The 25,742-nt window shown below is 39.7% G+C and overlaps 1 protein-coding gene across 1 annotated transcript; it reads left to right on the plus strand.

Annotated features, from left to right (window-relative positions):
* Nucleotides 1-1,347: 1,347 nt before the first annotated feature.
* LOC103041738 (zinc-alpha-2-glycoprotein-like) lies at nucleotides 1,348-25,742 on the plus strand. The gene is made up of 5 exons (XM_049472723.1): nucleotides 1,348-1,422; nucleotides 2,227-2,641; nucleotides 24,136-24,462; nucleotides 24,551-24,829; nucleotides 25,435-25,742. Exons 1-5 carry the CDS (start codon nucleotides 1,348-1,350, stop codon nucleotides 25,740-25,742), a joined length of 1,404 nt encoding a protein of 467 aa, XP_049328680.1.

Here is a 25,742-nt window from a genome sequence, read left to right on the forward strand (position 1 = left end):
TAAAATAAAAATGTTAAGCATTATTTTTTTTTTTAAACACAGGCTCATAATTCAGGTCTGAAAGGGTTAAATCTTGCTGCAATTACACGCGGCCGCCTGTAGAAGCGGATTTTAACAGTGAAAATCCGCATTTAAAGAACAGAGCTACGCAAACACTCTGAATAAAAAGAAAAACACAGAAAAACGCTCCCAGTTTAATTTAAACCTGGAAAGAATGTAAATAAAATAAGATAATAAAAGAGAACATAACATAAAAAAGGATGGTGGAGGTGGAGAGAAGTAAAGTAGGACAGTCTCCACCTGCAGCAGAACTACAGCCGATCTCGTGGTGTGGCTCTAAATAAAATAATAAAAGTAGAACTTTCTCTAATATTATAGAATTAAACTGCATAGATATGAGTAGCTGGAATAACAGCAATGGAGGTTACTATTAGGACTTATTGTAAATAATAAGCACTGAGAACTGTGTATTATTTATGAGAGAAAATTATGTAATATCAAAACAATTTAATATTTTTTATTCAACCCTACCTGGCCTATATTGAGGTGGAGGTGGAGGTGCACCTCTTAATCACCTGTGTCTCTCCACCTGTATGACTGCGAGACAGCTAAAACCAGTAAAGGACAAAGACGCCCCAATCAATTAGCAGAGGGAATGCCCCATATACTGAAATCTTATATATATATATATAATTTGCACATCTGTATCAGCAATAAGTGAAACTTATAGTAGCTGAATTCTGCATTCCTTACAAAGTGTCCACAAACATTTGGACATATAGTGTTAGTTGCGTGTTCAGGACACAAGGTGGAGCTACAGGACTTTACACAGCACTGCTGATCTCAGAGAAAGATAAAAGCACAGGACTGGCTCTGAAACCAGTATAAAAACATCAGAGGAATGTGGAGGAAATTGGACTGTAGAGAGAGGTGAGGGGTTGAGAGTGTTTAGAAGAACAAGATCAGGACTTTAACCAGTCTGATTAAAGAGAAGACCTGTTCAAACTGTTCAAACTTAAGACCTGAATTATATTAATATTAATATGAATCAATATAAAGACTAAATCTCTTTTTTCACTAAATGTCTTTAAGAAACTGATTAACAGGAGGTAGCATTATAATATAGTTTTGATATATATAGTTCTGATGGTTATGTATCATACTGTTAAAAAAGAAAAACACAGATGAGATGTTGTTTCAGGCTTTGGGCAGGTGTGTCTTTAGTGAGTCAGGTGAGTTCAGGTATACAGCAAGAGGCTTCACCAGGCTTTATTGTAATTCTGAATATGAAGTTATTAGTTCAGATTCAGTGTTTGGGGTGGAGGTGAATTTTATGGGGGGACGAAGATGGAGTTTGGGGGGGTGAAGGTAAAGTTTGAGGGGATGGAGGTGAAGTTTAGGGGGATGGAGGTGAAGTTTAGGGTGGGGTGGAGGTGGAGTTTAGGGGTGGAGGTGGAGTTTCGGGGGATGGAAGTGAAGTTTTGCAGATGGATGTGGAGTTTTGGGGGATGGAGGTGAAGTATAGGGGAGTGGAGGTGAAGTTTAGGGGTGGAGGTGGAGTTTGGTGGATGGAGGTGAAGTTTCGGGGGGGGAGGTGTAGTTATGTGTTGATCACGTGTGGTAGTGCCCTCCAAGCTTTGCACCAGAGTGTTGGACAGTCTACATGAGGGTCACGTAGGTACAGTGAAGATGAAAAGCCTGGCCCGCAGCTAGGTATGGTGGCCAGGGATAGATAAACAAATCGAGGACATCACCAAAACCTGTCCAGGATGCCAGAGCATTCAAAACGCACCACCACAGGCTCCCCTACATCCGTGGGAATGGCCGTCTGCACCCTGGCAGAGAGTGCATGTTGATTTTGCTGGCCCTTTCATGAACTCTATGTTTCTCATAGCTGTGGACGCTCACTCAAAGTGGCCAGAAGTTGTCCAAATGAAATCAACAACATCTGAAAAGACTATTTCTGTCCTGAGAACCATCTTCACCAGGAATGGCGTGCCTGAGCAAATTGTGAGTGACAATGGCCCACAGTATACTTCTGAGGAGTTTCAAGATTTCATGAAAAGGAATGGTATCAAGTCAGCACCTCACCATCCAGCAACAAATGGGTTAGCAGAACGGTTCGTGCAAACATTCAAAAAGTCCATAAAAGCACTAACAAAAGAAGACATCTCTCTTTAACACAAAATTGACAATTTCCTTCTGGTGTATCGAAATTCTGTCCAGGCAACAACTAATCGGACACCTGCAATGCTGTTCATGAACAGACAGCTGAGATCTCACATTGACCTTCTGAAACCAAACCTGAGGGGAGAAGTGCAGAACAAACAGTTCAGCAGTCTTTCAAGTGGAACAGCAAGAAGCTTCGATGTGGGACAGCAGGTACTGGCATGTGATTACCGAGGGGACAAGTGGACGCCTGGAAAGATAGTCACCAGGAGCGGACCTCTGATGTACGAAGTGGACACTGGCAAGTATACGTGGAGACGTCATGTGGATCAGCTGTTGAATGCTCGACCACAGACACCGGAGCAACCAGCACATCCACCTGATCCTGAACCCAACTCCGACCACAGTACAGTAACACCCACAGTTACAGAGGACGTGCCCCCTACAGAGAGCACTCCACAAGTTCCGAGACGTAACCCTGAAAGACACCACCTAAAAGATTGGATTTGTGAGTTTACTTGTGGGACTTATGGACTGAAAAAAAAAAAAAAAAGTTATGTCAGACTGTGTTAAAATGCATTGGCAATGTTATATGTTACTTTAGTTATGTAGCATTAATCTAAAAGGGGAGGAGTGTAGTATATAAAGTGGATCTATTTACTTGTTTACTATGTTGGAGTAAAGACACAACAGTGTTAGTTAGCTAGCCGGCTGGACTGTGGTTAGGTTAGCGTAGCATGCTTTAGTTTAGCATTAGCTTAGTTTAGTCTAGCCTGGCTGGTTACCGTTCCGGCTATCATACTGCGGCTGAGGTGACTGATGGATTTTCTTTCTCTTTTTTCCAACAAAAGATTAGTCTTATTTTTTAAATATATTTTTTCAACTCTAAATCTCATAACACATATATTCAACTATTCAAAACTTCGCTGCTGAGCTCAACTACTGAACTGAGAGAGGAACGAATGAGCTAAGGAAGTGATTCGATTCAGTACGTTCACTCAAATGATTCCGCTGTTGGAAAGGATCGTTACGCAAACCACACAGCAGAAGTAAACAGCTCCACCCGACTTCCTCTCCTGCTCTGAGTCTCGGTGAAGAACAGTGTAATTTAATTTAATTTTATCAGCGCGAGGAGGAGATGATGACTCCTGTAGAAGGATTAGTTTTATTTCTGATGATTGGTTTTCTCCCGGCTTCGTTTGGAGGTGAGTTTATAGATATTTTATCAGGGTTTTGTTTGATGAGTTTCACTTTAGCCCCGAACACGGAAGGCCTGTAGATTATATATTATTTTTTATAGGATTTTAATAGTTTTGGTTCATTATAGGTAATAATGTGTATTAATAGGAGTATTATATTATTATTAATGGTGTTCTGTGGTGATTTTAGTAGAATCTGAAACAGAGTTTGGTCTATAGTATAAATCGCTCCTGAAACAGAACCCAGATAGCCACCGAGTGCTGGCCCAGAATTGGGCCTTAGCTGGTTTCTGACGGTCCTCAAAGCTGGCCCAGAACCGGCCACCGGACTCGGCCCAGTGTCTTTTTGAACGTAGGACCAGGACTGGGCCTTATTCGGTTTCTGACTCCTCAAAGCTGGCTGGGAGTCGGTCACCGGACTCAGCCCAGTGTCTTTTTGAATGTGGGGCCAGGTCTGGGCCTTATTCAGTTTCTGACTGTTCTGGAAGCTGGCTGAGATTCGGTCACCGGACTCGGTCCAGTGTCTTTTTGAACGTAGGACCAGGTCTGGGCCTTTTCCGGTTTCTGACTCCTTGAAGCTGGCTGATATTCGGTCACCGGACTCGGTCCAGTGTCTTTTTGAACGTAGGACCAGGACTGGGCCTTATTCGGTTTCTGACTCCTCAAAGCTGGCTGAGATTCGGTCACCGGACTTGGTCCAGTGTCTTTTTGAACGTAGGACCAGGACTGGGCCTTACTCGGTTTCTGACTCCTCAAAGCTGGCTGAGATTCGGTCACCGGACTCGGCCCAGTGTCTTTTTGAACGTAGGACCAGGTCTGGGCCTTACTCGGTTTCTGACTCCTCAAAGCTGGCTGAGATTCGGTCACCGGACTCGGTCCAGTGTCTTTTTGAACGTAGGACCAGGTCTGGGCCTTTTCTGGTTTCTGACTCCTTGAAGCTGGCTGAGATTCGGTCACCGGACTCGGTCCAGTGTCTTTTTGAACGTAGGACCAGGTCTGGGCCTTTTCTGGTTTCTGACTCCTCAAAGCTGGCTGAGATTCGGTCACCGGACTCGGTCCAGTGCCCAACATTGGGCTGAATAGAGTAAGCAAACTGCTTGTAACTGAAGGTACTTTGTCTTTTACTGTTGGTGAATTTGTTTTCTAAGAACTAGGAGATTCAGGAACCTACAATGTTATTCCTACTACTACAAGCTACAAGCTATTTGTACATAAAATTTATGTAAATAACCACGTCGTACATCAGTACATCAATATGATTATTATATTATTATATTATGTTATGACACAACAGTGTTAGTTAGCTAGCCGGCTGGACTGTGGTTAGGTTAGTGTAGCATGCTTTAGTTTAGCATTAGCTTAGTTTAGTCTAGCCTGGCTGGTTACCGTTCCGGCTATCATACTGCGGCTGAGGTGACTGATGGATTTTCTTTCTCTTTTTTCCAACAAAAGATTAGTCTTATTTTTTAAATATATTTTTTCAACTCTAAATCTCATAACACATATATTCAACTATTCAAAACTTCGCTGCTGAGCTCAACTACTGAACTGAGAGAGGAACGAATGAGCTAAGGAAGTGATTCGATTCAGTACGTTCACTCAAATGATTGCTTCATTGGAACGAATCGTTACGCAAACCACACAGCAGAAGTAGCTCCACCCGACTTCCTCTCCTGCTCTGAGTCTCGGTGAAGAACAGTGTAATTTAATGTAATGATATCAGCGCGAGGAGGAGATGATGACTCCTGTAGAAGGATTAGTTTTATTTCTGATGATTGGTTTTCTCCCGGCTTCGTTTGGAGGTGAGTTTATAGATATTTTATCAGGGTTTTGTTTGATGAGTTTCACTTTAGCCCCGAACACGGAAGGCCTGTAGATTATATATTATTTTTTATAGGATTTTAATAGTTTTGGTTCATTATAGGTAATAATGTGTATTAATAGGAGTATTATATTATTATTAATGGTGTTCTGTGGTGATTTTAGTAGAATCTGAAACAGAGTTTGGTCTATAGTATAAATCGCTCCTGAACCGAGTGCTGGCCCAGAATTGGGCCTTAGCTGGTTTCTGACTGTCCTCAAAGCTGGCCCAGAACCAGCCACCGGACTCGGCCCAGTGTATTTTTGAACGTAGGACCAGGACTGGGCCTTATTCGGTTTCTGACTCCTCAAAGCTGGCTGGGAGTCGGTCACCGGACTCAGCCCAGTGTCTTTTTGAATGTGGGGCCAGGTCTGGGCCTTATTCAGTTTCTGACTGTTCTGGAAGCTGGCTGAGATTCGGTCACCGGACTCCCCCCACTGTCTTTTTGAACGTAGGACCAGGACTGGGCCTTACTCGGTTTCTGACTCCTCAAAGCTGGCTGAGATTCGGTCACCGGACTCAGCCCAGTGTCTTTTTGAATGTGGGGCCAGGTCTGGGCCTTATTCAGTTTCTGACTGTTCTGGAAGCTGGCTGAGATTCGGTCACCGGACTCGGTCCAGTGTCTTTTTGAACGTAGGACCAGGTCTGGGCCTTTTCCGGTTTCTGACTCCTTGAAGCTGGCTGATATTCGGTCACCGGACTCGGTCCAGTGTCTTTTTGAACGTAGGACCAGGACTGGGCCTTATTCGGTTTCTGACTCCTCAAAGCTGGCTGAGATTCGGTCACCGGACTCGGCCCAGTGTCTTTTTGAACGTAGGACCAGGACTGGGCCTTACTCGGTTTCTGACTCCTCAAAGCTGGCTGAGATTCGGTCACCGGACTCGGTCCAGTGTCTTTTTGAACGTAGGACCAGGTCTGGGCCTTTTCTGGTTTCTGACTCCTCAAAGCTGGCTGAGATTCGGTCACCGGACTCGGTCCAGTGCCCAACATTGGGCTGAATAGAGTAAGCAAACTGCTTGTAACTGAAGGTACTTTGTCTTTTACTGTTGGTGAATTTGTTTTCTAAGAACTAGGAGATTCAGGAACCTACAATGTTATTCCTACTACTACAAGCTACAAGCTATTTGTACATAAAATTTATGTAAATAACCACGTCGTACATCAGTACATCAATATGATTATTATATTATTATATTATGTTATGACACAACAGTGTTAGTTAGCTAGCCGGCTGGACTGTGGTTAGGTTAGTGTAGCATGCTTTAGTTTAGCATTAGCTTAGTTTAGTCTAGCCTGGCTGGTTACCGTTCCGGCTATCATACTGCGGCTGAGGTGACTGATGGATTTTCTTTCTCTTTTTTCCAACAAAAGATTAGTCTTATTTTTTAAATATATTTTTTCAACTCTAAATCTCATAACACATATATTCAACTATTCAAAACTTCGCTGCTGAGCTCAACTACTGAACTGAGAGAGGAACGAATGAGCTAAGGAAGTGATTCGATTCAGTACGTTCACTCAAATGATTGCTTCATTGGAACGAATCGTTACGCAAACCACACAGCAGAAGTAGCTCCACCCGACTTCCTCTCCTGCTCTGAGTCTCGGTGAAGAACAGTGTAATTTAATGTAATGATATCAGCGCGAGGAGGAGATGATGACTCCTGTAGAAGGATTAGTTTTATTTCTGATGATTGGTTTTCTCCCGGCTTCGTTTGGAGGTGAGTTTATAGATATTTTATCAGGGTTTTGTTTGATGAGTTTCACTTTAGCCCCGAACACGGAAGGCCTGTAGATTATATATTATTTTTTATAGGATTTTAATAGTTTTGGTTCATTATAGGTAATAATGTGTATTAATAGGAGTATTATATTATTATTAATGGTGTTCTGTGGTGATTTTAGTAGAATCTGAAACAGAGTTTGGTCTATAGTATAAATCGCTCCTGAACCGAGTGCTGGCCCAGAATTGGGCCTTAGCTGGTTTCTGACTGTCCTCAAAGCTGGCCCAGAACCAGCCACCGGACTCGGCCCAGTGTATTTTTGAACGTAGGACCAGGACTGGGCCTTATTCGGTTTCTGACTCCTCAAAGCTGGCTGGGAGTCGGTCACCGGACTCAGCCCAGTGTCTTTTTGAATGTGGGGCCAGGTCTGGGCCTTATTCAGTTTCTGACTGTTCTGGAAGCTGGCTGAGATTCGGTCACCGGACTCCCCCCACTGTCTTTTTGAACGTAGGACCAGGACTGGGCCTTACTCGGTTTCTGACTCCTCAAAGCTGGCTGAGATTCGGTCACCGGACTCAGCCCAGTGTCTTTTTGAATGTGGGGCCAGGTCTGGGCCTTATTCAGTTTCTGACTGTTCTGGAAGCTGGCTGAGATTCGGTCACCGGACTCGGTCCAGTGTCTTTTTGAACGTAGGACCAGGTCTGGGCCTTTTCCGGTTTCTGACTCCTTGAAGCTGGCTGATATTCGGTCACCGGACTCGGTCCAGTGTCTTTTTGAACGTAGGACCAGGACTGGGCCTTATTCGGTTTCTGACTCCTCAAAGCTGGCTGAGATTCGGTCACCGGACTCGGCCCAGTGTCTTTTTGAACGTAGGACCAGGACTGGGCCTTACTCGGTTTCTGACTCCTCAAAGCTGGCTGAGATTCGGTCACCGGACTCGGTCCAGTGTCTTTTTGAACGTAGGACCAGGTCTGGGCCTTTTCTGGTTTCTGACTCCTCAAAGCTGGCTGAGATTCGGTCACCGGACTCGGTCCAGTGCCCAACATTGGGCTGAATAGAGTAAGCAAACTGCTTGTAACTGAAGGTACTTTGTCTTTTACTGTTGGTGAATTTGTTTTCTAAGAACTAGGAGATTCAGGAACCTACAATGTTATTCCTACTACTACAAGCTACAAGCTATTTGTACATAAAATTTATGTAAATAACCACGTCGTACATCAGTACATCAATATGATTATTATATTATTATATTATGTTATGACACAACAGTGTTAGTTAGCTAGCCGGCTGGACTGTGGTTAGGTTAGTGTAGCATGCTTTAGTTTAGCATTAGCTTAGTTTAGTCTAGCCTGGCTGGTTACCGTTCCGGCTATCATACTGCGGCTGAGGTGACTGATGGATTTTCTTTCTCTTTTTTCCAACAAAAGATTAGTCTTATTTTTTAAATATATTTTTTCAACTCTAAATCTCATAACACATATATTCAACTATTCAAAACTTCGCTGCTGAGCTCAACTACTGAACTGAGAGAGGAACGAATGAGCTAAGGAAGTGATTCGATTCAGTACGTTCACTCAAATGATTCCGCTGTTGGAAAGGATCGTTACGCAAACCACACAGCAGAAGTAAACAGCTCCACCCGACTTCCTCTCCTGCTCTGAGTCTCGGTGAAGAACAGTGTAATTTAATGTAATGATATCAGCGCGAGGAGGAGATGATGACTCCTGTAGAAGGATTAGTTTTATTTCTGATGATTGGTTTTCTCCCGGCTTCGTTTGGAGGTGAGTTTATAGATATTTTATCAGGGTTTTGTTTGATGAGTTTCACTTTAGCCCCGAACACGGAAGGCCTGTAGATTATATATTATTTTTTATAGGATTTTAATAGTTTTGGTTCATTATAGGTAATAATGTGTATTAATAGGAGTATTATATTATTATTAATGGTGTTCTGTGGTGATTTTAGTAGAATCTGAAACAGAGTTTGGTCTATAGTATAAATCGCTCCTGAACCGAGTGCTGGCCCAGAATTGGGCCTTAGCTGGTTTCTGACTGTCCTCAAAGCTGGCCCAGAACCAGCCACCGGACTCGGCCCAGTGTATTTTTGAACGTAGGACCAGGACTGGGCCTTATTCGGTTTCTGACTCCTCAAAGCTGGCTGGGAGTCGGTCACCGGACTCAGCCCAGTGTCTTTTTGAATGTGGGGCCAGGTCTGGGCCTTATTCAGTTTCTGACTGTTCTGGAAGCTGGCTGAGATTCGGTCACCGGACTCGGTCCAGTGTCTTTTTGAACGTAGGACCAGGTCTGGGCCTTTTCCGGTTTCTGACTCCTTGAAGCTGGCTGAGATTCGGTCACCGGACTCGGTCCAGTGCCCAACATTGGGCTGAATAGAGTAAGCAAACTGCTTGTAACTGAAGGTACTTTGTCTTTTACTGTTGGTGAATTTGTTTTCTAAGAACTAGGAGATTCAGGAACCTACAATGTTATTCCTACTACTACAAGCTACAAGCTATTTGTACATAAAATTTACGTAAATAACCACTGCGTACATCAGTACATCAATATGATTATTATATTATTATATTATATTATATATATTATATATTATCATAGGAAACACTAATAAGGAACTTACCATTGGTTTAAATAAAGTATTTTGTTTACTCAATTAGTGTTAATGAGAAAAAAAAGCTCAAAGAAAGACATAAAACAAAGACTTATATTAAATTTATGTTTAATTCATAAATTTTACATATTAAAAAAAAGGAAAAAAAAAGAAAACAGAAACAGAACACAATTTGCAAATCTGAATCGAATTGTGGGATTCCCAAAGATTCACAGCCCTACTCTGTACTATGAATAACATTGGTTTAATAGGTTTAAGGTTAAAGGTTTGGCACCTGTGGACTTCTTGTTACTTTTTACCGTATTTATTTTTATTTGCATCTGTTTTAATGCATGGTACCTTTGCTACGTAAAACTCTCTTAATATTGAGATAATTGGTTTTAAGAAATTTGCATCGGCCTAAAACATTTTCACAGTAATGTACATACACACATACTGTATAGGTTTTTGTGTGTGTTTGATCTGTACTATGGAGGACCAAAAATGACATATGTATAAATTAATAAATGCACATATTAATGTAGAAATACATAAATATAGACATAAATAAATGAATAAATAAATACATGTTGAAATAAATAAATATATAAATAAATGAACATATAAATGAATGAATGAATAAATAAATAAATACACGCATAAATATTTGCATAGGTAAATAAACAAATTAATAAATACATTTCTTATTTATTTATACATTTATTTATATATTAATGTGCATTTATTTATTTATTTATTCGTTTATTTATTCATTTATTTTCACATTTCTTCATTTATTTATTTCCACATTTCTGCATGTCTATGGTAATTAGAGCAATTAAAGCAGGATTGGTTGCGGGACACAGAAGTACAGCGGCTGTCTTTATACCGTAATTCACAAGAAAACAGACATGGGGGTTCCAGTAAAGAAGTGTTTTACACACCAGTAGAGTGGTGTATACACCAGTACACCCTACAGAACAGTGTTTTACACACCAGTACATAACAGGACAGTGGTGTATACACCAGTACACACTGGTGTACCGGCGCACACCCCGCTGTGCTGCTGTGCGTCCTGTACTTCCGGTATCAGTGAGAAGGAAACAAAGGGACGGCACAGCAACATCGCGGCTATAACCCCTACTGCAGTAACAACTGCTGAGTATGAATGAGGGTCAACAGCTTCAAAATGTTGCCGCTGCAGACCAAGACAGGAGCAGTAGAGCCAACACTTTTGCAGCTCAAAAACTAATCCTGCTTTAGAGCGAGGATAGGACCACCTACCTAACTATCATACAAATGCAGAAATACAGAAATAAATAAATTAATAAATGTGGAAATAAATCAATAAATAAATGTGGAAATAAATCAATAAATAAATGTTGAAATAAATCAATAAATAAATGTTGAAATAAATCAATAAATAAATGTTGAAATAAATGAATGAATAAACAAATGTTAAAATAAATAAATTAAAAAATAAATAAATGCACATATAAATGAATAATTAAAAAATATATAAAAAATAAATAAGAAATGTATGTATTATTTTATTTATTTAACTATACAATTATTCATGCGTGTATTTATTTATTTCTACATTCATGTATGCATTTATTTATTTATACATATGTCATTTTTGGTCCACCATACTGTACTACTTAAATAAATAAATACATCTACATTAATTATACGGAAAATGTGTTGATTATAGATATTAAAATAATATAAGACAATTAAAATAAAGATAATTTAATAATTCATTGATGTCTCCTCCTCAGTAAATTTATATCTTACTCCCGTTTGGAGAACATGTTGGCATTAGCGTCCAATGCAACACCTATCATTAGCCTGAGAGCATTACACACAGTATAGTTTTACTTATTTATATTTCCTGAGTAGGCTCTAAAAGCAAGTTATACCTTCTCTACACATATTTAATTGTACGCTTGTTTCTATAGATACAACTATCAACTAATAGAATCAAAGTACAGTAATAGTTTAATGTTAAATATGTTTATTGCAGTCATATTTGCAAATATAATGTTGTTATGTTTGCCCATTGTGACCATTTTTTTTTTGCCCATAATGTTGACCATTTTAAATTCAGCATCACATTCTTAAAATAAGTACTTGGAAAATTGGGCACCAGCAGAAGCGAAAGTAGGGACAGCAACATTAAAACATATATTAATTTACTGACAATAATAAAAGGCATCTATGATTTTCCTATTTCATTTTCTGCCAATAGATAGATAGATAGATAGATAGATAGATAGATAGATAGATAGATAGATAGATAGATAGATAGATAGATAGATAGATAGATAGATACTTTATTTATCCCGAAGGAAATTTAGGATATATATAAATATAATATAAAACATGAATAAGTTAATTGCTCTGAAAAGCTCCACTATTTTACTTAATGCTGTTAAATTCTCCTGTTGTGTCTAGTTATAGATAACTGTATGTAATTTGATTTTACATTTTTTAAGTAAAACACTTTTGTCTCTAGTATACTTATATAACTTACTGCACACACAAACAACTTCTAGTGTGATTTTACAAATTAGAGAAATGTTGACTAAAGCTTATTTGGTAGTAGTGAGTGTGTTTATATAAAACTGTGCTAGCTAAGTTAATAAAGTACTTACATTTTTAACAAAGTAGCAGAGTGTGCAGGAACATATTACTGATCTTTATTACTGAATAAAGATTTTTTTGTATTAACTGACAGACACAGCACCATTTTATTTAACTAAAAAGCTAGCTAAAACAAACATTACACAGTGACTTGTAGAGACACACAACCACTAAGTTAACCTAGCTGACTAGCTAGCTAATGTACAACATCTAAACAAAAGTTCTGTGGAAGCATTTAGGTTAGCTAATAAAGAACAATTTGCAAGCTAACTACCAAATTGGTTAACTAGCAAGCCTAAATGCTTTTACAGTATGTATGTTTGTAAAAGCATTTAAGCTAACGCTAGCAAACTAGCTGGTTTCTATCCTAGCAATTTATTAGCTTAGCTAACCTAAATAACGTTACCGAAACAGGACTTCTGTTCTGGACTTGTACACTAGTTAACAATTTTAATTTCAAGTAAAACCATACTTTTTGGTTGTCTGTTAGTGACTGTTATAGCTACATTAACATGAAATGTGTTTAATGCTACATTCTGAGATAATTTAGCCTCAGATAATATCACCTTGATATGCTGCTAAGTTAGCTAGCTTAGCTAACTGAAGAGGCAACACAGATAGGGTTATAACTCATATTTGACGGTCAAAATATTTATTAAGTACATGGAATCTAAATAAATGATATTTCAAAAAAGGTACTTAATACTTAGGTACGTAGGTTTGCTACTGTTGTAGAAAAGAAAATGAAAGGTGGGCTACCCCCACCTCTCGTCCGGGGTACAACTCCCCTGCGTGTTCGTTTGATAGAGAGAGTCAGACAGGTGGAGTGAAGTTGAAAGCAAACCAAGTATTTATTACAAAGTACTGAATATTCAGGAGAACCCACACATGAAAGACCGTCTAACAGCCGTCCCAGTATAAGTTCTGACCCCCTCTAATCTGACTCCATGTTTATACCCAAAATGACGTAAAGCCTGTTGCTGAGGCGTTGCTAAAATCATCTCATGTTAGTAGGCACATTCTCACGTGTTAGAGTTCACAGGTCTGATCAGAGCACCTTGACTGTATCCAGTCGGACAGTGTGGTATTGTTTTAAGAATTGACTGGGTCCAGTCAGACAGTGTGATATTGTTTCAGTAATTAGACAGTGCCGCCCTCCCTATGTGCGCGCGTCCTCCTCCCTCTTTGGTAGGTGAAGGACTTTGCACGCACAGAGAGAGAAAGGCCACACTGTTCATCCTGAAGTCTCCTTTGTATCAATTCAGTTCATACAGAGTGCACTAGCTGATGATTGATGGCCGTTAGTCAGAGACATGCAGATAAACAAAATGCTTCAAACATGAGCTATATAAGTTTCACAATAGTTCTCATATGTTATATGTTAATGTGTTAGTAGCGCGTGGTTAGACCGCCATACAATAGACCCTATGTGTTAGTAAACGCCTTATGTATCATGTGGGTTAATTTGTTACAATAAAGTCTGTGTTAGTCACATGCCTGATCAAACAATGTTTTACTATATGTGTAAGGGATATATTGTGATTATTGGTTAATCTTTTATATAAATGCGTGTAAAATACACTGTGAGTAATAAAGATGATCAAATACAATGTGAGTATTGGTTATGCATATAAAATACAAGGTTTCACACAATGATTATATCACTAAGATGAGTAATCATAACTGAAAGATATTTGTCAATAAACCCAACGTATAATAAACAGTTACTCTTTAATTCCCGCTTTTGACGTATCAACCAGATACGTCAACACATCGTAATTCCTCCAAATATGTATATTTACATATGTTCAACACTTGATCAACATGGGAGTGAACATTTTACTAACGGTGGGAGCTAAAACCTGTTCCGGCAGCCTTCCAACCAATTTTGACAGGAAAAATTCTCCCACAGCCCCTCTGCCCCAGGCGGCCAATAATTCGAACCCTATCAAAGGAGGAAGTGACATCATTGCCTTAAAGTCATCCCCAAGACTGGTTGGTTTACAGCAGTTCCTCTTGCTCTGCCTCACACTCCAGTATAGGTAAAATACATGGTGGTTTACAGTCTTTATTATCATTATACACATTAGAGTAATGGTTATTATTACCTGGAGCCATATTGGAATAACTGGAGGGAGTGCTGGTTCATTATGGTGTCCGTACTTTGACCTGTCCCACTCCCTTTTTCCGTACCAAGCCATTATTAAACCATAAGTGTGTTTTCCCTCTAAGTTTCCCACTATTTAGTAAACTTGTTATCTATAGCCCTATATGTGTAAGTGTTAAGATTACAGAGTGTTTTTTTTTTTTTTTTACAATTTAATTTTTTCCAAGGCAACCTGTAAGGAAAACAATGTCCAGGACAACCTGTAAGGAAAAATAATGTGTTCCCCCCCTAATTTAGCAAATCACAGTTTATAACCTTATATGTGTAAATGTTAAAGTTACAATGCGTGTTGTTCTCTTCTTCTTTCTTCTTGTTTCAGTGTTCTGAAGGTAGACTACCTCAGCCCCACGCACGAAGAGCTTTATTCTGGCTCTTGATGTCTGCAATATCAGTGAATGAAAAGTATGAGTCGGTGTGTGATAAGACTATGTGTGTTCTTTAATGAGATGTGTTTAAGGGTCTCTGTATGTAGTGTACTGTGACGCAATCGAAACGTTGCTGAATGAGTTACTCCCTCAATTCCTCTACTTGGTCACAGCCAGGCTGTGTGCTGCTGCTGCTGCGCTCTGAGAAACTCTTTTCTCTGCTGTGGCCAGGCCAGGCCCGTGCTGCGGGGGTTCTGCTGCCCCTCCTTCCTGCTGCGGGCCTTCGTCTGAGTCAGACGATTCAGCTGCTGCTCTCACCCCTCCTTCTGGCTCTGTGAGCGATCTCTGTTGCTGCACAGCTGTCGAACCCTCAGGTGATCTGCGTACGTTGTTCTCTCAGTCACCTGGAAAGGCTCAATCCAGCCAGGCTCGTTCCCCTTTCGTGCGCAATGGCCGAGGAACCCTCACTCTGTGTCCGGACTGGTTCACCTTTGCACCACGTTCTCCTTCTCCCCCTGTGTAAACAGATCTGAAACAAGACTTTTATATTCATTATAATCATGTTTAAGGTTCACTATTCATTTTGGAAGTCTTTTAGGGGTCCTCCGTGTCTCCTTCCTGCAAGTTAAAATACATGGTTAAAATACATTTATTACACTTAACTGGAGCTCTAATTTCCCCTCGGAAGTTAATTATTTCATATTTAAATTTTGTCTGTGCACAGATTTCAGCCCAATTTTTGTTTTCTTACCTTCTTCAGTTGTCTTTCAGTTATATTCACTCATGAGTTTTACTGTCAAAAGTGCGTTCAATCCGTAACATTTAGTCATTTCTTTAAATCCCTAACTTTTAGGAATTTTCCATTTTAAATTGCAACATTTAATTATCATCACCATTAATTACTGGCTTTTAGCCTCCTTTTGTTCACATCCCTTTCCCATTTAGTGTAACTGCTTCCCTGACGCTCTAATTAATCTCTTCTATCCAAATTAGATCTTACAAACACTTCCAATTTGCACGACCAAGTTTACCACCAGACACACACTATGTCTCATGCATGCACACACTCACAAACTCAAACACTACCAAAGCCAAAGAACACACACCTCAACTCTGCAGCATCATTGTACAGACCATATTTTACTGCTTCACAGCCCAAAGCTGCTGCTTTAACCGCACCTGCGGTTAAACCTACCACTGAAAGCTTCTCATATTGTATTGGTAACACTATATAATCAAATCAAATCAAATCAAATTTATTTGTATAGCGCTTTTTACAACAGGTGTTGGCACAAAGCAGCTTTACAGAAACATGATTACAGGACAAAGAATCAGGCAAAACATTAAACATAGAAAATACAGAATACAGAACCCCCAGTGAAAAACTCCCTCAGAGCTGCAGGAGGAGGAAGAAACCTTGGGAGGACCAAGACTCACATTAAAGGGGGGACCATCCTACCACTGGTCAAACGGCTTTTAAATAGAAATTTAAAAAGTCTTTTATACATCTATATAGGTTTTATGTACTCAGGAGTGTAATAGCGCCACTAATGGCTTGGATGTAGTCTGTAGTGGAGAGTAAGATGGTCGATGAGCAGCTGATCTGTGGTGGTGGTGGTGGAGAAGAGCTGACTTCAGAAACTTCCATCAGTCTGGCCGGACAGGAGACGCGAGAGCCTGAGGGTCCAACATCGGTATCGGGTCAGACAGGTGGGCAGTCAGTAACTCGGAGGAAGGCAGAGAGATGGAATTAGTTTTGACTGGATTTATGCAAAACTGAGAATATTAAAACATTATCAGAGTGTGGCAAATGACTCCGGCAGAACTGAATAAAACAGCCTAACTAAAGGCAGAGAGCCAGAAGGTAACATAGACATGGAGGCACTATATAGATAATAGATAAGAAACAAACACTTGGAAATACATCTAATCATGTTTTTTATTATTGCTCCATGCAAAGTTTTAATGATCAGCTGCTCTATTCTCCCATTCATCTCCACACTGATTGATAGAATATCAGGGCCCAAAGTTTTAAACTCAAACAAACTACACATAATGTGGCTTCTGTCTCAGGAATGGTTCCATATTGATGTACTGGGCTTTCTTGGGTTACTTTTGCTTGGACTTTAGAATCACTGTTTGTGGCTACATCATTTACCTGCCACTTTGTTTTCTGCAGTGTGCTATTTATTAAATAATTATATTTCTGACTTTTTATAAAGACTTGATTTCTAGATTTAGTTGATTTTATTTAGTGCTCTAAGAATTGGGATAAGTGGAAAGTGATTATTTTCCTCTGTATCAATCGTTCCATTACAAACAATAATATTAGCAATATCAATAAACTATTTTATGCTTTGCTTTGTTCTTGTTATTATAGCAAATAAATCCGAACAATGCTTTACATTTACTTTTCAATATGTTCAATATGTATTTATGCATATGCAATGCCAAGCAGATTGCTCTTCACAATTATCAACAATACATCTATTTCCTTAAACAATTTATCAAGCCTCACACATTGTTTTCCCTGCTCAAAAAGTGGCTCACATGTTGAATTGTGAAAGTTTAATTTTGTGATTTCTAAGTTTCTTATTTCTTATTTTTAGGATTGAGTGTGTCTTGAAAGCTAAGACTTTTACAATATTGCTGAAAGTAATTGCTCATCTGCATAGTGGTTGTTTTAAAACCAAACTTTAAAAAGATAAACAAGCTAAAAGTGTAAAAATGCTCTATATCTATAAAATAATGATTGGTCAAAAAAAAAAAAATTGTAATAGTGGTGAGAAAAAAAATCAAAAAGTTAATAATAGGTTTAAAAAGATAAAACAATAGTCTGGCAAATAATGGTGGCAATAATGATTATCTATTTACATCTCCCCCTTTTTTTGAAACAGTACTTCTGCTTCAGAAAATTTAACACAAAATTGCTTCACCCTCTGACTGTCCATTGGGCTGGTCTACCCTGCCCAGGCCTCCACTGACCCACACCCCATCACTTCATTCATCCACCCACTCTCGCCCTGGGCTGCGCTTCCCTTCCACGATGTTGTCTCCGTTTTCTGTTAAAATGCATGTGGTGGTCAGATCGAGACTGTGCCTGCCTTAGGTTGTCTCGTTGTAGTACGTTGGGATCTTACCCGTCTTTGGCTAACCAGCCTAGCCCACTGAACCACACACAGCGTAGCAGCACTGTTTTATCAACATTCAGTGCTGTAGTGTTCCTGCAGGGTACAGCTAGGGAGCGCAAACCCAGGTATGTCAGACTGTCCTAAACTCACACTCTGATGTTCACCGTGAAAGCCCGTGCAAGGCACCAAGTACCCATGGTTTATTATTTGTTATTATTGTATACATATTTTATTTATTACCATCATTATCACCACTTCTCTTCCACTTAATTTAGCTTAAATTATTTGCTTTGATGCCACTGCTCTGGAATAGACCCAAAAGAGTGCATGTCAATGAATAATTATTCAGATTTGGCATCTGTACCTTAAAGGTGTACCACAAGGTTAAATTTTGGTCCAGTTTTATTTAATATATACATAAATTATAGTGCTGGCTCTGCTTCTCAGATTGCAAACTTTACCATTATGCAAATGAAACAATTTTATATTGCTTAGCTGATTTAGTTCATGCTACAGCCAGAAAATTATGCATTTGTTTTATAGGTGGCATTGTATAAGCATGAAAACTAAATTTATGCTGTTTTCCAGATCTCTTTCTAGTCTAATTTTAATACCGTAAAGCAAAACAGAGAGCTGCATTTTTAAATACATTTGATGTCCCCTTATTTAAAATGAGAAAGACCCAATTCACTAAAGCTTGTATTACATCCAATACTGAGTTTCATTTTCAAATAAATAAGGTCTTTCCTCATTGGTTCCTGAAATCAACTATCCCTCTTAAGAGGATCAAAATGTCGGCATAGACTGAGATACATGAGAACATAGAGAAATTAGATATTACATCCGTCTTATATAAGTCTCATTCAGCCAGGACTGAACTGAGATCAGTCTGAATAAGAAACGAATAGTCAGATAATTGACTAAATCACCTGATAGAAAAAGCTGTGTTTGGAATGGCTCACTTATTAACTCATTCACTATTCACTATGTAGCATTTTTCTATTTATTGAACTGATTATTTAAAAATCAAATAATAAACCATGTTTATTTGTCCTGCTCTGAGGACATCTGACACAGCAGTACTGCATGGCATAGTATATTTTGGGCTTCTGTATAATATTATTATAATATAATGTAATTAATAGTGAAACTATATGGGGAAAAATGTACTGCTGAGTTTTTACAAAGCATTGTAAAAATGGCCAATCCAAATTGCTTAGTATTTCTGCAATAGGAAACGATTCCGACACCGCCACACACATTCATTATTTCCATTATTAGATTTGCGTATAGAATATAGAGTTAGACATATGTCCCTGTTAGGTTAGGGCCCCCAAGATATAGTCCAATACCCAAAATTAAGCTAATTATTTTCCTAAATTCTGACTCCCCCTTTTCTTTTCTTTTTTTTTGCTAACCAACCCCATAATCCCTTTATTAAATTCTCTAAATTCTCTAATTATCTATCCAGTCACACACCTCTCTGACATTATTCAACAACTTAATTATTAATATTAACACTTCCCCAACCTCGCTTACAGTAAAGTACACTGTACTCATGATTGGGTATTCACATTTTCACATTCTCTTTTTAGAACTATCTTATAACGTATGCATATTTATATTATATTATATTTCTATTTCACATCAGTTACTTTCGTAATCGATGTCATTGCACTTTACTCTGTTAATTATTTAATTATTTATGACCATTAGTAACATCTACTGCACCGCTCCGTTTACAGATAGATCCCTACCTAGTATAGTGTGTTTTTTTATATCCTTATATATCTTCTTATATATATATATATCTACCCATACAAAAGCCTTTTCCCCCTGTTCACCTCTGTCCCCCATTTTCACTGTGTATTACTCTATTTCCCTACTGAACTGATGTTCTATTTTCTATGATATCTCACAAGCGTTACGTTTAGTCACATGCCTGATAAAGCAATGTTTTACTATATGTGTAAAGAATATATATTGTGGTTATTGGTTAATCTTCTATATAAATGTATATAAAGTAAAATGTGAGTATTGATTAGTCTTCTGTATAAATGTATATAAAATACAAGGTTTCACACAATGATTATGTAATTATAGATACTAAGTTAAGTAATCATAACTGAAAGATATTTGTCAATACACCCAAGGTATAATAAACAGTTACTCTTCACTAGCTCTGTCACAGGGTTTGTTCGGTTTACAACACCCACAGCTAGTTATCTACAGTTAGCTATAGTAGCTAGCTAGCACTGTCACAGTGTTTGGCTAGTTTACAACCCCACTCTATTCTCCCAGACCGCGTCTCGTACCCACCGCACCCCTTGTTGAGTTAGCTTTGCCTCTCATTGAATCGGTGTGTTGCAGTAGTTAATACAGATATCGAAATATTTATTAATTAGCAGTGACTGATAAGGTATTGCAGTGGAAGTTAAAGAACAGAGCTGCAGCTCTTGAGCTTAAACTTTCCTTGTGCTCTGTTTTGTACAGGTTCGTGTGAAGATGCAGTGGAACAGCAAGCTGTTTTTATGTGTTACTTTGCTGAAAGAATTGTTAGTGGTTCAGCAACACAAAAACTGTTACCTTGCAACATTTTGCCAGTAAAATACATTGGAACTTAGTGTAGTTGTTTTTTCTGTAGCCTATAAAAGTAATCTTTCAGAATTACATTTTAAGAAAAAATGAATAGTTTTTTTTTTTATTTTCTACCATTCAAACTTAAGAAAATAGATAATTTATGTGAATTAATGATTTTGAGGAAAGACTACTAAGGTAAGCTTGTTTTGTCTACTGCATCCAGTTAAGAGTCTATGTGAATTTAACTTCTTTAGTTACTTTTTGTGCAAAAACATAAGTTAAGGCAATGGGTTTCCACACAAATTTCTGGTAAAGTCAACTAATTTGGGTTAAGAGTTTACCGAGAGATTTCTCCGCCGTGCTGATCGCTGCTGTTTACATCCCTCCGACCTCCAACAACAGCGTGAGGACCGAAGCACTGAATGAACTGTACCAGTACATCAGTGAACAGCAGACAGCGCACCCAGATGCTTTTTCTCATTCTGGCTGGAGATTTCAACCATGCAGACCCAAAGAGTGTGTTCTTAACCTTTTTAAGTGCGCGACCCCCTTGTATTCTCCCCCATCATTGGCAGCACAAATAAAATGGTTGGGCCTGCATTGAGGCGCAAATATTTTCTATGTATGGCTTAGTAGGGCTCAGGAACAGGTGCAAACTACTTTCACGTTGAGACGTACGGTGGCCGAGAAAGCCCAGCGCAGTGCAAATTGAAAAGTGCTGCAAAAGCACAAAACACATCCATCAAAATTACAACACAGGCGCAGCAAATAGAAAAACACGCTGCAAATAGAAAAACGCGCTGCAAATAAAAAAACGCTGCAAATAGAACCACAACACAACGGAATTGAGTCACAACACAACGGAATTTTCCCGGGGGACCTTAAAAGATGCTGTCACAGGTAATAAACATAACTTACTTTTCAGAAGCTTGTTTGCCACTTACTGTCCTTTGTATACAGCTGGTACAGCATCTTTTAAGGTCCCCCGGGAAAATTCTGTTGTGTTGTGTTTGTATTTGCAGCGCGTTTTTCTAGTTGCAGCGCGTTTTTCTATTTGCAGCGCGTTTTTCTATTTGCTGCGCCTGTGTTGTAATTTTGATGGATGTGTTTTGTGCTTTTGCAGCGCTTTTCAATTTGCACTGCGTTGGGCTTTCTCGGCCACCGTAGAGACGGGCTCTGTGTTAGTTTTTTAGATTGTGCAGGAAATCCAGATTCACAGAGAAATGTTGATCCAAAGGGAAGGATTTTTTTCAGTGCCATTAAACTTAGTACAGTAAAATCCAGAAATCATGCAGAGACCATTCTTAGCCACATACCCCACACTGCAGTTGTGTATCCTCTCCTTTGCATGTCTGTGAATATTTTTTTTGCATATTTTTTCTGCAAGCTTGACCTTCTAAAAAAACGCTCCATTTTATTCCAGTCTGGACTTGCAGAGCCACTGGGCGCATGTGTGAACCTTAATCGAGATGGAGATCAAAGAGTCGAGTAAAGCGGCGAATGAGTCAGTTTGAATCAGCGAAAAGATACTTTATAAAAAAAGTGAGTGATTTTAAAGCATGCTGTTCCCTGAATTAAGCCTGAGAATTAGTCGGTTTGATTCAGTAAAGAAACACAAAAGGTTAGTGCCCAAATCTCAAGTTTAGCTGAGAAAACGTGACCCCCCCCTGGAATTATGTCCCGACCCCCAGGTTAAGAACCCCTGACATAGACTTTCCAACTAGGGGAAACAACACATTGGACCAGGTCTTTACTACACACAGAGGAGCCTACCGAGCCTCCCCCCTCCCCCACCTGGGAGCCTCTGATCACCTCACCATTATGCTAATGCCAGCTTACAGACCACTGGTTAAAGTCACCAAACCAGTTCTTAAGCAGGTACGAGTGTGGCCAGAGGGTTCCTCAGAGGCACTTCAGGACTGTTTCAGCACAACAGACTGGAATATGTTCAGAGAGGCTGCCACCCACAACAACTCCACAGACATTCAGGAGTACACAGAAACTGTCTCTGCCTACATCACCAAGTGCACTGATGATGTAACCGACCTCAAGACCGTCACTGTTCGAGCGAATCAGAAACCATGGCTGACAGGAGAGGTCCACAAGCTACTGAAGGCTAGAAATGCAGCCTTCAGAACAGGTGACCAGGCAGGCCTGAGGTCAGCCAGGGCCAACCTGTCCCGCGGGATCAGGAAAGCTAAGAGGCTGTACTCAAAGAAGATTTCCCAACGCTTCAGTGACAGCAGAGACACACGGAACCTGTGGCAGGGTATCCAGTCTATCACAGGCTATAAACCACATCCACAGACCTGCGACAGCGACACATCTCTGCTGAATGACCTGAATGGGTTCTTCGCAAGGTTCGAGCCACTCAACAACACACCCGCCCAGAAATCCATCCTTCCTCCTGGTGACCAGGTGCTGACGCTGTCCCCAGACAGTGTGAGGAGAGCATTCAGCAGGATCAATGCTCGGAAAGCTCCTGGGCCTGACAACATTCCTGGCCGTGTGCTGAGAGACTGTGCCTGGGAACTCGCAGAGGTTTATACTGATATCTATAACACCTCTCTGAGTCAGGCGGTGGTTCCCACATGCTTCAAAGCCACCACCATCATCCCTGTCCCAAAGAAGGCATTGCCATCCTGTCTCAACGACTATCGTCCAGTTGCACTCACCCCCATCCTCATGAAGTGCTTCGAACGACTAGTCATGCATCACATCAAGTCTTCATTTACAAACTGGACAGTCTGGGGCTGAAACGGACCTGCACTACACATCCCATACCTGCACTACTGCTATACTTGCACTGCATTACTCACTTTAACTCCCCATAAACTGCATTCATTCACTTTTCCAGCCTTTTATAAGCTATTATACTATATTTGCACTACTGTTAATCACCCCCATCACTATTGCACTATTGTATTCTGTCTATGTATGTCTACTGTGTTCTTGTTGTATTGTACATATAGTGTCTCCCATTCTTTTGTATTATATATCTATTTTCTGTACTTGCTGTTATATTTGGGAAGGAGAGTAATGTAATTTAAATTCTCTGTATGTCCTGTACATATGCAGTATTGACAACAAAACTACTTGACTTGAAACAATTGTGTTTCTCACATTCCCAGTTCTTTGTCATGAGGTGCAATGTTGATTATCCAGTGGTCACCAAATTTTACAGTCCAATTTGAACATGTTCACTGTAAGGTGTTTAGTGGTGTAAGAGCAGAGTGTGAAGGTTCAATTAGCAGGGTAAGAGCACAGTTCTGCTCTAAATATTGCAATGCACACAACATTATGGGAGACATACCAGAGTTCAGAAGAGGACAAATTGTTGGTGCACGTCTTGCTGGAGCATCTGTGACCAAGACAGCAAGTCTTTGTGATGCATCAAGAGCCACGGTATCCAGGGTAATGTCAGCATACCACCAAGAAGGACCAACCACATCCAACAGGATTAACTGTGGATGCTGTAAGAGGAAGCTGTCTGAAAGGGATGTTCGGGTGCTAACCCGGATTGTATCCAAAAAACATAAAACCACTGTTGATCAAATCATGCAGAATTCAATGTGCACCTCAACTCTCCTGTTTCCACCAGAACTGTCCGTCACCACAATAAATAATTATGCTCTAAAACCAGGTTATCTCATCCAGCAGTGGTAACAAAGTTTTAAAATGATTATAAGGGTTTCACAGAGGGTTAGATAATTTTATTATTGGGCTTTGTGTGTTTGCTTCAGAGAAACACTCCCTGTACTACATTTACACCGGCCTCTCCAAAGACGTGGATCTACCAGGAATCTACGAGTTCACAGCTCTGGGGCTGCTGGATGACCGAGAGATCGACTACTACAACAGTAAGGAGCAGAAGAAGATTCCTAAACAGAGCTGGATGATGGAGAAGATGCAGGAAGATTACTGGGAAAAAGGAACCCAGTCTCGCAAGAGTAAAGAACAGTGGTTCAAGGTCAACCTGGATATTCTGATGAAGAGGATGAACCACAGTGATCAGGGTCAGTAATTCATCAGATCTTCATTGTTTCTATCCACCGTATGTAAGTTCTGTACTGTAATTGTGATTTTTTTCTGTTTAAATTTCAGATCTTCATGTTCTTCAGTGGAGACACGGCTGTGAGGTCGAGGAGTCTAATGGAGAGGTGAAGTTTCTGAGAGGGATTAGTGAGTACGGTTATGATGGATCAGATTTTCTCTCCTTTAATAATTCGGACAGGGTCTGGGTCGCTTCGGTTCAAGCTGCAGAACCAACCAAGAGAAAATGGGATGGTGTGAACCAGAACACCCAGGGATACCTGGAGAAAGAGTGTGTGGACTGGCTCACCAAATTCATGGAGTACGGAAAAGAATCACTGAGAAAACACTGTGAGTTTATTTTTTTAATTTTATCCAGCTTCATTAAATTTCTCTCATTTAGAATTCAATGCAACAACACATCAAACCCAGATACAGTATGGGATTTAGCATTGTCTTGCTGAAATTTGCCTTTCCTGAAAGAGGCATTATCTGAATGGGAGCAGATGTTGTCCTAAAACCTCTGAGCCATTGACATATGGCTTCTTTTCCGTATGATCCAGCTTTAACCTGTTTTTAGGCACTGCATGGTGAACTGTATTTATGCAGTACCACCTGAGGGCAAGAAGATCATCAGCATCTGGTACTGACCATTAGCCTGTACATTACAACCAGGGACTTTGAAAATTGCAGCTGTAATATTGTTCAGACACTGTCTGAACTTTTTTTTAGATGCGTCGCTCAGGAACAGGGTTATGTTTTTTTGTGAGATGATATGTATATTTGCTGTAAAAAAATGTGGGTCTTTAAAATTTGTAGATCACTGTATTCTGCTTTTATTTACATTTCTTTACATTTTACTCAGCGTCCCAACATTTTCCAGAATGGGAATTTGTTTGCAGAAATGGTGGAATAATCTGAAAGCACAGTAATGAATGAATGTGTTCTCTTTTCAGCTCCTCCTGTTGTTCATGCGTTGGCAACTAAATCTGTTCGTGACCCAAAAAAGCTGATTCTGACCTGCCTGGCCACGGGATTCTACCCTAAAGACGTGGAGATGGGTCTGACATGGTTCCGCACTTCAATTCCTGATCATGTAATAACATCTTCTGGAGTTAGACCCAATGATGATGGAACCTACCAGCTGAGGAAGAGTTTGGAGATACTGGAAGATGAGAAAGCAGATTACGACTGTTACGTGACTCACAGCTCCCTCAAGAAACCAGTGTTAATAAAATGGGGTAATTATATCTGTGATTGGTGA

Source organism: Astyanax mexicanus, unplaced genomic scaffold (assembly GCF_023375975.1).
Source record: "Astyanax mexicanus isolate ESR-SI-001 unplaced genomic scaffold, AstMex3_surface scaffold_31, whole genome shotgun sequence".
In the NCBI taxonomy this organism is placed as follows: Eukaryota; Metazoa; Chordata; class Actinopteri; order Characiformes; family Acestrorhamphidae; genus Astyanax; species Astyanax mexicanus.

Bases quoted from the DNA above. Each gene is read 5' to 3' on its own strand.
- LOC103041738 (XM_049472723.1), top strand. From the start codon at position 1,348: ATGGAGTTTGGGGGGGTGAAGGTAAAGTTTGAGGGGATGGAGGTGAAG. The intron at 1,423-2,226 runs GTGGGGTGGAGG...AATTCTGTCCAG, and splicing joins GGATGGAGGTGAAGTTTAGG to GCAACAACTAATCGGACACC. The intron at 24,830-25,434 runs GTGAGTTTATTT...TTCTCTTTTCAG, and splicing joins AGAATCACTGAGAAAACACT to CTCCTCCTGTTGTTCATGCG.